The 13877-nt window shown below is 43.3% G+C and overlaps 1 protein-coding gene across 4 annotated transcripts in view; it reads left to right on the forward strand.

The window, feature by feature from the left end:
• Positions 1-13877, forward strand: part of SPATA7 (spermatogenesis associated 7) — a 466226-nt gene that overhangs the window by 89297 nt on the left and 363052 nt on the right. For all 4 annotated transcript variants that reach the window (XM_069637949.1, XM_069637946.1, XM_069637948.1 and 1 more), the window contains one exon: positions 10445-10492. In XM_069637949.1, the coding sequence (XP_069494050.1) occupies positions 10445-10492 (48 nt within the window). The remainder of the gene's footprint in view (positions 1-10444; positions 10493-13877) is intronic.

Raw genomic sequence — 13877 nt, forward strand, 5'->3', positions numbered from 1 at the left:
GGAGCGGGACTCCATGCATTTAATAAATGGCCGAGCCAAGGGTGACGCGCCAGGGCAGTATAGATGGAATAATGGAAAGTCTAAGGCTAAGCTACACTACCTTTTGGTAATAATGCTGCCGTGGAGCGGATCCTCAAACTAGTTGTGAAATCTGGCAAAAATAGTGACCACGCAGTGCTTTCTCAGTCTATAAAAACTCAGTGGAAAGCACGCTTAAGATAAATGGGAGTCTCGACCGAAATAATGCAGGCAACCGCATTTATTGGTCAACAGCAAACTTTGCACTTCGGGTGTTTTGCCATGAAATTGACGTGATTGGCAGATGGTAGAGGTGCCATTAAGGGTAATTGTATGGTAGCTAGGATCAAAGGCATTCAAAACATTTTGAATACTTATCCGAGACACCAAACGTAAACTACAAAGAATAATAAGGCGTATAAGGCCGTCCAATTTAACCATGCAGGAGCAAATAGCCTTGGTCAAAGGGGAACAAATGGGTATCATAATTGGCTTAGACACTGGGGTTTCTTTATTAAGAACGCTCAGCGGCAGCAAATGTTGGGGGCTCTGTAAGGAAGGCATGGTATCAAAGTAAGACAGAGACAAGGGATCACAGTTCAAGGGTGTTTATTGAACTTCATCAAGGGTGTGAAAATGCCTATCTAAACCTAAATCTAAGATGGAAGCAAGCTACAACTATCAAATAATAATAATAATGCAGTCCTAGTGGAGTCTCGTCAAAATGAAAGGGCCTATACTAAAAAATCGATTGCCAATCCTTACTTCTAATTTACAAATAGTGTGGGGAAGTGTTCATGAAAAAAAAGAATTGTTCACAAAATTATAAGTTGGTATGTTCAGGGCATTGGCCTCCATTCCCCATGTTTTCAGCACGGGACAAGGCGGTTCACTCGAGACTAGCACTTTCTTGCGCTTCTTCGGCATGAGGACACAATTACGTTACAAGCATCAGGGCCTTCTATGCCCAAGTCTCTTAGGTTATCAAAAGTCTCTTGATTCAGAGGGCTTGATGTATCAAACAAACAAAAAGTAACTTTCCAAGTATTCAAGTAGGATGATTCACTCGTCTCCCTGGATCCCCCTCAAATGGGCTCAGATCCCCTTTTCTACCACAATCTTTTCTCTGGTGTCTCACGGTTAACCCTGGATCCCCCTCAGTCGGACTCGGATCCCATTTACACAATTAGTCTCCCTCAGCCGAGCTCGGGCCAGTTGCAGTTCATGTAAGCTATCAAAGACTTTCGAATGTGCATGGGCTTTGGCTTGACCCATTACAGGACCTCTTCGATTTCACGGTTCACAATTTTACACTCAGAGTTGGATACCTAATAGAGACCTTTTGAATGAGCACCCACGTGGTGCCGGACCACTGTGTATATGGCATCTACCTTGGTTTCAAAAGTTCAGTCACTCCTTGGATATTCAGTTATATTTGCGTCACTCATCACATACGTCTTACACTCCCTTCTTAGCAGATTTATTCTTACAATGTTGCCGCTTGCAGGTCTGCTATCGGTCTCACCGGCTGTGCTGACTTTACTGGAGCGATTTTGTTGTAGGAGCCAATGACAGTACCACAGTGGCAATCGCTCCTCCCCACCTCCGGTCTCCCACCTCCACTCCCCGAGGGCCCCTCATCCAGGTGATATTCCTGCACTGGTCCACCCCAAGGAACTGCATCCAAAAGCGATGGCCGTTTCTTGGCAACCTGGGCGACAGATCGCCGGGGGCTAGCAGGTGAGACACCTTCAGGTTTTAGATCTAAGAATACTGATTCCATATGGCAAATTTTATCACAAGCCAAGGGTGAAAGGGCTAAAATGATCATAATCCCAATAAATGGAGAAACCTGGGAGAACTATCTAAAATCAGTGGCGCACTGGTTGATCAAAATGCAGAGCAATAGTGGCCTGTAAAAATCACATACGAGCTGATGGTTTAGGCTACAGTGAAATTAAAAAGCTCATGAGCACCAGGCCCAAATGGGCTGGCCAACCTGGTTCTAAAGAATTACCTGGAGGCATGGGCAACAATTCTCCTGGTACTGCTTAAGAAAATCTGTGTCGAGCATCAAATACCGTCCTCATGACAGCAGTCTGTGTTGGTCCCAATTTATAAGAAAGGGGACAGAAATGTCTCAGACAACTACAGACAGCTGCCCATGTTGGACGTAACGGGAACATTGTGTTGGAGCCTTCCTATTAAAGGAATTGCAAAGCTGGTTTGCGAAATCTGGAGCTCTTTACAAATATCATACAGGTTTTTGACCCGGTTCGGTAACAACCCACAATATAAGGATGTTGGATATGTTATTGAAGGGGACCGTTGGTAAAGACAGACCATCCTTATATGTAACTTTTGTGGACTTTAAAGCCGCGTTTGATCGAGTGCATCGTTAGAAACTGTGGCAAAAGCTACAGAAGATGGGATGCCCAGAATGGTTGGTGTATGCAATAGAGATGTTAGACAAGAACTCCCAAGTTTTATAGTTCGCCTGGATAATGAAGGGGGTATGACGGGACTGATAGGCATCAATAATAAGGGTACCTGTCAACCAAGGGATCCTTCAGGTAGGTAATACAATTATATTTTAAAAAGTGGATCTTGGTGGTGAGGTTGGAGCAACGCACTATACACAAAATTCAGTTCTAATTCATCAGTTTAATTCACAAATTGTATCGCAAAGTTACAAACCACACAATTACTATACGTAATCAGTCATGTTTTTGGACATCTACCATTTCCCACCATTCATACTATCACGCATTCAATGTTAAATACAATATATTCAATAGACCGGAAAGTTGAACTACCATTCAAGTCTTTCTTGTGATCATACACAAAACAATATATTCTTTCTATTGCACCATTGATTCCGGTTGGTGTGCATATAAGTCCAATAGTATTCCTTGTAGACTGTGTCTACATATGTTTCGGTCGGTTATCACTAGGCATGGAGTTATAGCCCTGGTAGTTTCGACCTTCTTCAGGACAAGAATGAGAGTGGAACTTCCCTCACAGTCGTAGTAAATACTGGTGGAACATGTCTTCAACAATTTCAGTTTCTATCTCCATTTTAATGTTGGGGGGTGGCACAAGCCGAAGGAGTGCATCCCAAGTGCTCGAGAGAGCAGTGTACCGTGGAGCTTGTTAGTTACGTTTATAAATCACACCATCATCCAAGGTGCATTACTAGCTAGACCACTAGTCTGTAGCCCTTCACAATGATGTACGTGGCAAACTGTAAACAATCTGACCGTGGGGACTGGCCATGTATTAGCCAGTAATGTCGTCGGCACCGTGATCACGTCAATGTCCCAGCGGCATCCGCGGTGCACCCCATTCTGCGTGCTTCGACTCGCTTATTGGAAAAATAGGCATTCACAGGGGGAGTCAAGCCAAGGGTGTGCTGGCCTCCCTGCTGTTTAACCTTTACCAAACGGATCAGCCAGCCCACCTGTTGGCAAGGGCCAACTGTCCACCTAAAATAGGGAAGGAACATATTGGAACCGTGTTGTATGCGGATGACCTGGTGGTGTTTGACCACACGCACAGCGGTATGAGAAACATGTTAAATGAGTTCTGTGAGTATGCATACGGAAATAAACTTGTGATAAACCTCATCAAGACAAAGTATGTTTCTAACAGGGAAAAAGGTGTGTAAGATGGCCATGATATCTAAATTGTGTAGGATTGATTACATGGAAAGCTACACCTACCTTGGGGCTCGAAATGAGCAATAACAGTGACTATTCAGAAATCATGGAGACCAATACCAGAATGGCACGTCAAGTAAAACTCCTTCTAAAAGTTGCCACTAAGCCGGTTATACAATTCAGGGTTATAGCCCTATGATATTTTATGGGCTCGAAGCTTTATCTATGAGGGACCTTGGCTGCCTGGATCGTTTGGAGGGTATGTTTTGGTGGAAGGCCCTAAACCTGACTACAACTCCTGTGGAGTACTTAAGACTCGAGCTAGGGATTGTCGGTTCCATGTGATAATGTCCCTGCAAAAATGTTGCCATCCTAGAATGGTGGCGTCTTTTTGCTGCAATATTACCACATGGAACCTGCGTGGAGGGGGGGGACACTCTTTTTACCTCCTCTCCCATTTACCCCTTATGTCATCCCCCTAAATAATGTCACCTATGCCGTTTCCCGGGGACTATATGTATGGCAACATTATTTATGGAGATATTACCTGATACCATTGTATATCATTTAAGTACTCATTTGCATGTGAAGAAGGGGGAGCTATATGTGAAGTCCAGAATGTCCCCAATACGTCCATTACTTAACCAGCTGGGGAAAAACTACGAACGTGACATGGGTGATCGAGGGAAGAGTTTTGAAAATGTAAACTTGGACTTTTTCCAAACTATTAACTGGATACCACGGCCACAATCCTGGACCAATTGTGACTCTGTAAAGGCTTCCCTCTTTAGTAAAGCAAACCTGTGGGATTGGACACAAAATGACACCCATTTGTCCAACCTATGTAATTCTAATGTGGTATCACAGGTTACACATAGATGCATAAAAATACAGGCATACCTTCTCCTAGCAATAACCTAAATATACATTTCATGTAACTAATAAGCTTTGCTCCGATGTAACCAGTAATGAATGTGTAACAGCGCCTCAATGCCTAAGGGCTGCTATGCGCTTTAAAAAAATGCAAATAAATAAATCTGTCAGAGCCCTGCTGTACTAACATTTATGCTGAGACTTAAACTAATCAGCTTCTACTACTAACACTCAGAGGCTCGCTATTGGGAATTCCGAGAGTGATGAGCATCTGTCGGTTATGTAAACTATCTGACCATTTGGAAACAGCGAAGCATGTCATGACTAAGTGTAAAGTACTTGGCTTGGTTTATATGTGTGTCTTAGGAGAAGGAGTGTAGAAATATGATGCAATCAAATCAGAGTCTTTTTGGGTATACTGCTTAAACTCTGAATCGAATAGACTGCATATGGCACTTTATTGGGTTTGGAAGTCCGTCAGAAAGCTTTGGAAATCCCTTGAGACAGTAAAATTGGGAAATTACAGAGACCGGGGAATTAGGAAGTGGCGCACAGATTGTGTAGGAATTGACTGTGAAACCCCGGAGTTATCAAGTGTGGAGTTGAGAAATATGTTTAAATTTTAGACCGGGAATTTTAAGTGTTTTAAAACATTTTAATTATTTAATTCTATTTTTAGGTGTTTTGAGTACTTAAATGCTTTAAATGTTTTATAAGAGTAACAGTTGTTTCTGGAAGTGTTTTTAGTATTGCTCAGCTTAGTATTAATAATGTGAAGTGGCGTCAGTGTGTATTTATTGTGATATGATCTAATTAATGAAATTGATGTTTGTGTTTAACAAAATTAAGATGCATATTATATATTAAAGTTCTTTTGAACTGTAAACAAATAAAGATGAATAAATAAAGTAACTCATGGTAGGTGCCAGTGTCAATTTCACAAGGCTCTTCTAGGCTACAACCAGAAAACTACTGTACTTTTCAAACCCTTCACAATAAGTGTGTATGAGAAAACAATACTTAAAATTGAATTCAATGTTGATTAGGCATACATTCGTTTTCAAAAATTGATTAGCAGAGATTGCTAATTATAAATGGTTTGATTAGCAAACAGACCCATTTGATTAGCAATTTTGTACCAATATTTTTAATGTCATCAGAAGTTATTTGTACCCAAAACATGAAACGAGCAACAATATAGGAGTTTTGCATACGGCTGAAATAAGATATTCGTTAGCAGAGTCCGGCCTTGCAAATTCTTAAATTCAGCTAGACCTGCAGGTTGGGTAACGTAGTTTCTCTATTCAACTTAACAGAAATGCACTCGACCCATAGCAACGGAGGACAACACCTTTGAAATGCAATTCATGTAGGCCAGCCATGCAGAGTGAAACCTTTGTTTGACATTTACTGCTCACAAAGTAAATGTTACATAAAAGTTTCAAACATCTCTTGCAAATGCTGCTGGACTGTCATAAAATGTCTAGACTTTGCGAGTGGGTGAAAAGACTTTGCGAGCCACTGCTGAGTGTCTACAAAATGTAAAAGGTTACTTGCATGAATGGACACAAATAAATAGATGTGTTTAAAAGCGCTCTGAAAACAGCTTTGCCAGCAGTCTCCCGCAGGTGGTAATAAATAATGCAGTCATAATCATAAAGCAAACCGAGCTCTGGGGGCTAACTACAGTGTTTGATATTGCAATAGATCTGTAGATGTACAGATTGGTGGAACTATGGATCACTACTTTGCGTAAACATGTTGTTCGCTTTGTGTTTTCATTATGTAAGAGGAAAGAAAGACTTAGCAGAGTGGAATGCGTAGCAGCAAGAGAACTGGGCAAACTAGATGTAATTTGTGTAGTTTGTGGTCATCTCAATTTCAGGGTACCTGGTATAAAGCAACCAGGTGATTATATAGAATGACGAGGAGTATGGGTACGCGCATGGGTTGAGCACCAGTTGCAAGATGTAAGCAACCTGCAGGTTACAGAACTAGGTTTGCCATAAAAAGCATTCGATCATGTGATCATGTACATTTTCAAAAGTGTTCACTCGTCAATATGATGCATCTTCCCCAGCAAAATGAAATATAGTTGACACAATGAAATTTAGATACACTAACGTAAACATTGTTATGTTATAAAAATTTGTTAAAGCGCACGTACACCCAAAGGCATCTTGGCGCTGGCTACTGAAGAGGAGTCAAAATCCAGAGCGGCCGACAACACCATAAGAGTGAGATGGCCTAAAACAGAGTGGTTTTCAACAACAGGCGGAAAGTAAGGTGGTCTTCAGTTGCACAGAGAGCAGTAGGCAACTTGTTCAAAGCTATAGCAGCCGCCACCAAAAAGGCACGGCCTCCCATGCGTGGGCATTGAGAAGACACACAGACTGAGAGCGCAGTAGACTGGGAGGAGTGTAATGAACAAACTTTGCCTGGAGATACTCAGCACCCAGGCCATAAAAGGCACGATGCACCAGACACAATGATTTAAACAGGATCCGGCTGGCCACAGGAAGCCAGTGTAGTTTCTTGCGCAGAGGGTAAATGAGATCCAAATGGAGGGCGGAGTACATAGCAAACGGCAGCATTTTGCAGCAGTTGAAGCCTTTGGATCAGGTAACGCGGCTGGGCCAAATCGAGAGAATTGCAGTAGTCGAGAGTGCTGAGAACCAAGTCTGCCACTACCGGGGCCTGGCATTCAGCAGGAATAAAGGGCAAGACTTTCCGCAGAATGCAGAGTTTAAAGTGCTGAGTACTACATACATTAGCCACCTGATTGTCAAGGGACAGAGAGGCAGAGATTTTGACACCGAGATTACGAACCGATTGAACCGGAAGAGGAAGAGGGCCAAGGCTCGATGGCCAGAATTGCGAGGTCCAAAAGTGAAGGGGGGGGGGGCGAAGTACCCACAACCAGGACCTCTGTTTTACTGCCGTTTAATTTAAGCCAATTAGTCATCATCCAGTGCCTCAAATCCTCCAAGCAGTTACTGAGTCGTGCAGCGGTCTCAGCTTGAGTAAGATCGAGGCGGACGAGAATTTGTGTGTCCGCATAAGAGTAGTAGCGGAAACCATGTGAGTGTATAAGAAGCAGAAGAGAGCTAATATAAATATTAAAAAGGATAGGAGATAGTGCAGAGCCCTGAGGAACGCCACAGAGAAGTGTAGCCAACTTAGATCGGAATTGGGGAAGAGAAATAGACTGAGAGCGATCAGACCGAAACGATGTGAACCAATCAAGGACCCGGCCAGAAAGACCAGCATTGGAAAGACGAAAGAGCAAGATGGAATGATCGACGGTGTCGAAAGCAGCCGACAAATCTAAAATTAGGACTGCTCCGACACCACCCTTGTCCACCAAACATACCAGGTCATCAAGTACCGAGTTCAAGACAGATTCAGTGCACCTGCCGGGGCAGAAACTAGACTGAAAAGGATCAAAGAAATGGGAGGACTCAAAGTTAGAGAGAAGAGGGGAAACCAATGCCTCCATAAACTTCATGAGAAAAGGAAGAAGTGAGATAGGACGATAATTGGACAGAACATCAGGATCAAGAGACGGCTTCTTAAGAAGAGGGACAACCAGGGCGTGCTTAAGGGAAGGAGGAATAAGCCCTGTGGAGAAGGAAGTATTAACAGCAGTAGTGATATGTTCAATGAGGTCAGCAGATACCTCCTTTAAAAGAGTGAGAGTTATAGCATTGTTAGGAGATGCAGACCTTAGTCTAGAAATGGCTGACAATACGTCAGAATTAGAGAACTGAGGAAACGAAGACCAGGAAGCAGTTGGAGAGGGGGAAGGAGTGACCATTTTAGGGGCAGTGAGCGACGGCAAACCAGCCTTTATATGGTCGCGATTGGTAGAGATTTTTTCAAGAAAGAAATCCGAAAGAGAGTCGCACAGGCCTTGCGAAGGAGGGACCGAAGCCTTCCCATTCTCAGGGGAAGAAAGAGATTGGACAAGATCAAAGAGGGCCTTAGGTTTATTAAGAGCTGATTGAACTTTCTGGCTATAATAGAGCTTCTTAGCAGTAGTCATAGCCTTATGATAGGCCGAGAGAGAGCAGCTAAATAGGTTCTTAGCGGAGAGAGAGTAATCTAGGCGCCATTTTCTCTCTGCCTGGCGACAGAGCCATTTTAGTGCTGAAAGATCCGCAGTAAAACAAGGTTCAGGGATGCGGGTTTTGGGTTTACAAAGTTTAATAGGGGCTAACAAGTCATCCGAGGCTAAGAAGGCGGCTTCAAGCTTAAGTAGAGAACAGTCCACAGCGGTGCCAGAATTAGCAAGCAGAGCAGAGGTCAAATCGAGGCTGGATACTGTCAACCAGCTGCGTTTAAAAACAGAGGGTTTGACAGAACGGGGAGGGGGAGCCTGAAGAAGATAAGTAAATGCTATCAAAAAGTGGTCGGATCAGACCATAGGACTGACAGAAATAGAAGACAGAGCAGCTATGGGGGCAAAAACTAAGTCAAGGGTGTTACCCCGAATATGGGTAGGTTCAGAGATCAACTGGGCAAGAACCATGTCTTGCATAGAGGCTAAGAAATTGGTAACCGGACACATAGAGGCAGTATTCAAGGGGAGATTAAAATCTCCAGCAATAAGGAGACAGGATATTTGACTTGAAGCTCAAGCACAAGATTCAGAAATTGTTTGCAAAATTGGGCATCATACCCATTGGGCGGTAGACCAGCAGGATAAACCGAGTGCACACAGGAGAAACTAGAATGCGACATAGATAGCATTCCATTTTTAGATTGTGATCGGGAATAGAATAGGAAGCTTTGAATTTAGTTTTAAAAATAAGGGCTATTCCACCACCAGGGTGAGCCGAGGGACGGTCAACATGTATAATAACATATTCAAAGGGAAGGGCCTGAACAATAGCAGGGCCAGAAGACCCCGTAAGCCATGTTTCAGTTAATGGCAGTATGTCAAATTGGTTGTTAGAAATAAGATTATGGCATTCCATGCATGAGCCGGCAGCGAGCGAGTATTGAGCAGGGCACAGCGAATTGCCAGCGTAGAGATGTTTTTAGAGATGGTAGATGTAGCCTTAAAGCCCATAGGCCAAAGGGTCTTTGTGGGGGCAAGAGCGATCAGCAAATTTCGATCATAACGGAGAGGACACGGAGCTACATGGGCAGAGGGGTCCTGGGCGTCCTGTGACGTCCGTGCACGGACATTACATTACTGTAAAGCATGGAGATGTTGCAGTGTTTTAAAGTATCAATACTCTAATCATGCATTATGTAACAACCTATATTTTAGGAATGGAATTGCATAACTGTCTTTTAAAAAATATATTTAAAATTTGCCAGACAGCATATAGAAAGCTTAATAAAAGTAGCATCCAGATTATTTCTGGTTTGCAATTATTTGAAAAATAAAAATAAATTCTTGCCTAGCACTCCCACACATGCCTTTGGCATGTAAGAGTGGAGGAGATGATTACTGCTGCACTTTCTCTCCATTAGGACTTGAAGTGAACAGAGAAAAGAGGGGGAAGAGAGCACAGCGGGCAAGAGAGGAATGCAGGGCGAGGTGTGCTTTCATTGAAAAGGGCAACTAAATAGCTATCTGTGCTACACAAGTGTCCATTTGATTAGCAGACTGACAGAATTGCATAAGAAATTGCTATGCAACACCGCTTATTTTATGCCTTGCAGTGTTTTGCATATATGTACATTTGGATAAGCGGGCTGAGTTGTACTGTTTGGTGAGTCATCCAGCTGAGCCTTGTGTTAAACTGACACTTGCAACTTAAAGATGAAGAAAGCACACAAGGGAATTACTTGCTAAGCAATGCTTTTCTTTGACAGACCTGTCGTGCCAGTTATCTGACCTTGTATCAATGAAATAAATGCCTGTTCTTTTCTCTGTTTAGCGGCTGTGGATTGTTCCCTGCCCAAGAGCATGACTACAAGCATTAAATGTAAGTATTTTCTCAAAAACGTTGTTTTCGTAATGGTCTGTTGCTATTCAAGCAAATACTCTGGGGTCTTTCTTACCGATGCTTTAGACTTCCCTCTTCCTGAAAAGCAAACCAATTGTATTGCATATCATTTTAAAAAGCCCCCATGGGTTGTCTAGTAGCATTATCGATGTCCGGCTCCTTCTGTCTTTAAGTAACAAAGGATGACATATAGCGCAAGGTTGCAGGCAGGGATATCGAGGACAAACAAGGCATGTCACTCATGCAGAAAACGGGCTGAACGTCCACAGATAGATTAGGGACTATTGTTAGTGATAATTTACCATTTATGTGGCACATGCCACAAACTGAATGGTCTCTTAATGCTGATATAATGTGTTACTACTCAACTCACTGGTACTCAGTCTACTGACCTCTGAAAGGTGAAATGCTAGGTTGGCCTGCTGGGATTCAAACCTATGACGGCAGGTTGATAGACCCCAGAGGTGAGCGCTTAACTTATTAAGCTGTATAACTGGCTAGGAAATAGAGTTGATTTGTCATTTGCTTAAATAGTTTAATACAAAAACCTTTAGCAAAAGAGAGAAATCCATCCTAATGAACGTTCATCTTGTTAAGATATCCCATTTATCACATAGTTCCTGTTGACTGAGGCTACTACAAACATTTTGCCAAGAATGTTACTTCCGCAATAGTCAGTGCAGTTTTTTTCCCCTCTCTGCAGTATTGTCCACCAGTCTTCTGCCGAAAGAGGTGTGTTTTCCACAATTTTTGCAAAGTGGCATGTTTTTAGGTCAGTTAATTCTGGGCATCGCGTGCAAAGGTGGAAAAGATTTTCCCGAACTCCTGGTTCCCTACAAAACCTGCATAGTGGGGTTTCTGAGCTCCGTCCCCCGCTTGCCATAATTATCTCCAGTGTAGGGTGCAGGTTGAACCTGATCCGCACAAAATGCAGTATCTCCAAACGGTCTCACTTTTGGCGCTAGGTGGCGAAACAGATTGAATTTATTTGCTTCATCACAGGTCGCAATCTAGTCTCTTTTCCACATCTTTTTCTTGACTTTAGATGGATTAGTCAACAGTTCTGCAAGGGTTGACCCCCAGGTCCTCCACGAGATATCTACAAGCCTGGTCCCACGAGGTCCCCAGCACACTGTTCTTGGACCATACCTCCGTTTTTATTAGTGCAAAGATCCTCGGAGGACTAGTCTCCCAGTATTTCCCAAAGAGGGTCAAGACTTTTCACGCCACTGCTCCCTTCAGAGAGAGTATGCCCAGCTCCCTTCTAATAATCGGAATTGTAATCGATTTTGGGACGTCAAGCACTCTCTTCCAGAAACTGCCTTCTAACTAAGGCCATTGTTTTTTCAGAATGGCTAGCAGGGCGTCGGCGCCATAGGTCACCACAGGGACTGTTTCGGCTCTATAGAAATCTATTAGAGGCTGCAATGAAAAGCCACATAATCTGTGCTTCAAAACTATAGCTTGATTCGACAAGGCACACACTTTTTGTTTCAGCATTTGGGCAGTTTTTGTTTGCGTCGAATTTTTGCGGATCTGAACTCCCAGATATTTAAAGGAGTAGACCACTTTAATTTTCTTTGACCCCAATCGCCAGGTGACGGTTTCGTTCTGCTTCCCTCCACTCTTCTGCATGACAAGGATCTTTGTCTTTCCAGTATTTACCTGTAGGTCATTTAGAGCAGTATATACACCTCCGGTCGCGTTAGTTGTCTCTGCAAGCCTATAAGGGGTAGTACCGAGAAGGACCAGGTTGTCCACGTATAAGAGCCAGTTGACTTTTACCCCTCCAGATTTTTGTGGGAAAGCACGTAACCTCATCCATAGAAGCTGCCAGGTCAGAGATGTAGAGGTTGAAAAGAGCCAGTGCTAGTGGACACCCTTGTTTGACACCTATCGGAACAATGTCACTTAGAAGTCTTGAGGGGTTCAATCGAATTCTACAGGAAGAGTTTGTGTGCAACGCTTTTAACTGGTCCAACACATCCACAGGACAGTTCCATAATAGTAGCTTGTTCCAGAGTTGTTGCCTGCTGATTCTCTCAAAATCTTTGGATAGATCGACAAAGGCGATATAGATGTCCTGGTTCTTTTTTTGGGCTCTATCCATCGGTAGCGAGAGGAGAAAGATCGGTGGGGAGGTCCCCATGACTTTAGCAAAACCTGACAGGAATGAATCTTGGTGCCCTACATTCGATGACCATTTGCTTAGCCTTTGTAGGAGCAATGTAGCATAAAGTTTCCCCATTACATCCAATAGAACGATTGGGCAATAGATCACCTCTATTGCCGCTCTTGATTATTGGGACCACATTAGCCTCCCAAGAGTTTTACAAGAGTCTCGTTTCCAAGGCGCTTGTCAGGATTTGATCCAAGACCAAGGCCCATTGCTCCGGATTTTCTTTAAGGATCATATTTGAAAGCCCATCTGGTCCTGGGGCTTGAAGATTTGGATTGAGTTATCAGGTTAGCTAGGTCGGTCTGATCGTAATGGAGAAGCCAGAGTGGCCGTTCTTAGGTAATCTCCTCTACTGTGTGCCGTTTTGCAAATGGGGTCGAAAGGAAGCTGACCCAAGCACTTTCAGCAACTCCATTTATTAGTGTTGAATTCCTAAATACTCCGGTCGAGTTGATAATGGCCCATGATTCGGATATCTAAGGCTCTGTGTCCCCTGGGCATCTCTCCAGATCATTTCTTTCTTGTGGCCCCTGATCCAGTTATTATAGTTGTTTTTTAATCTCTTCACCTTTTCCCAAACTGATATAGGTTGAGCTTGTTTCAATTTAGCCAGGGCTTGTCTTAAGACTCTCTTTTTAGCGGCTACCTTTTTGTCATAGTCGTGGTAGTGTCCTGTTCAGGATCTCGTACTCTGTGGTTTTTAGACCAGGCATGGAGTTAGCAGCGGGACTTAATCTACTGTTAGGTATTGGAAGGAGTGATTTCTTGTCAGAACATTGCTTGACAGGAATGATCTCAACTTCTCTACATCATGTTTGAACATCTTCAGACTGCATCCATTGTTTGTAGGTACTCCAGGAATTGGGACAAATTGGGTGGACCTTGTTGTGCGGTCCCCCAACCAGCACATTTTAATCGGGTCATGATCGCTCGCCTTAGTTGGTAACACTTTAAAGGAGGGTATTGGGTCACTCAAATTTCCTGATACAAAGTCAATTACAGATGATCGTGATCCCCGCTGCCAGGTTGGAAGGCAATAGTTTTGCTTTTCGAAGGGGCCATTTAGGAGGTCTCGGGACTTAATTGGTGAGTTCCATTTTTGGCCTCTCTGGATCTGCAGCGACAAGGCCTTTGAATTGCTACGATGAATCTCAGCCTTTTCAGTCCCACATAGTGCATCTAGGT

The sequence above is a fragment of the Ambystoma mexicanum genome, chromosome 14, assembly GCF_040938575.1.
Source record: "Ambystoma mexicanum isolate Mex_15411 chromosome 14, UKY_AmexF1_1, whole genome shotgun sequence".
In the NCBI taxonomy this organism is placed as follows: Eukaryota; Metazoa; Chordata; class Amphibia; order Caudata; family Ambystomatidae; genus Ambystoma; species Ambystoma mexicanum.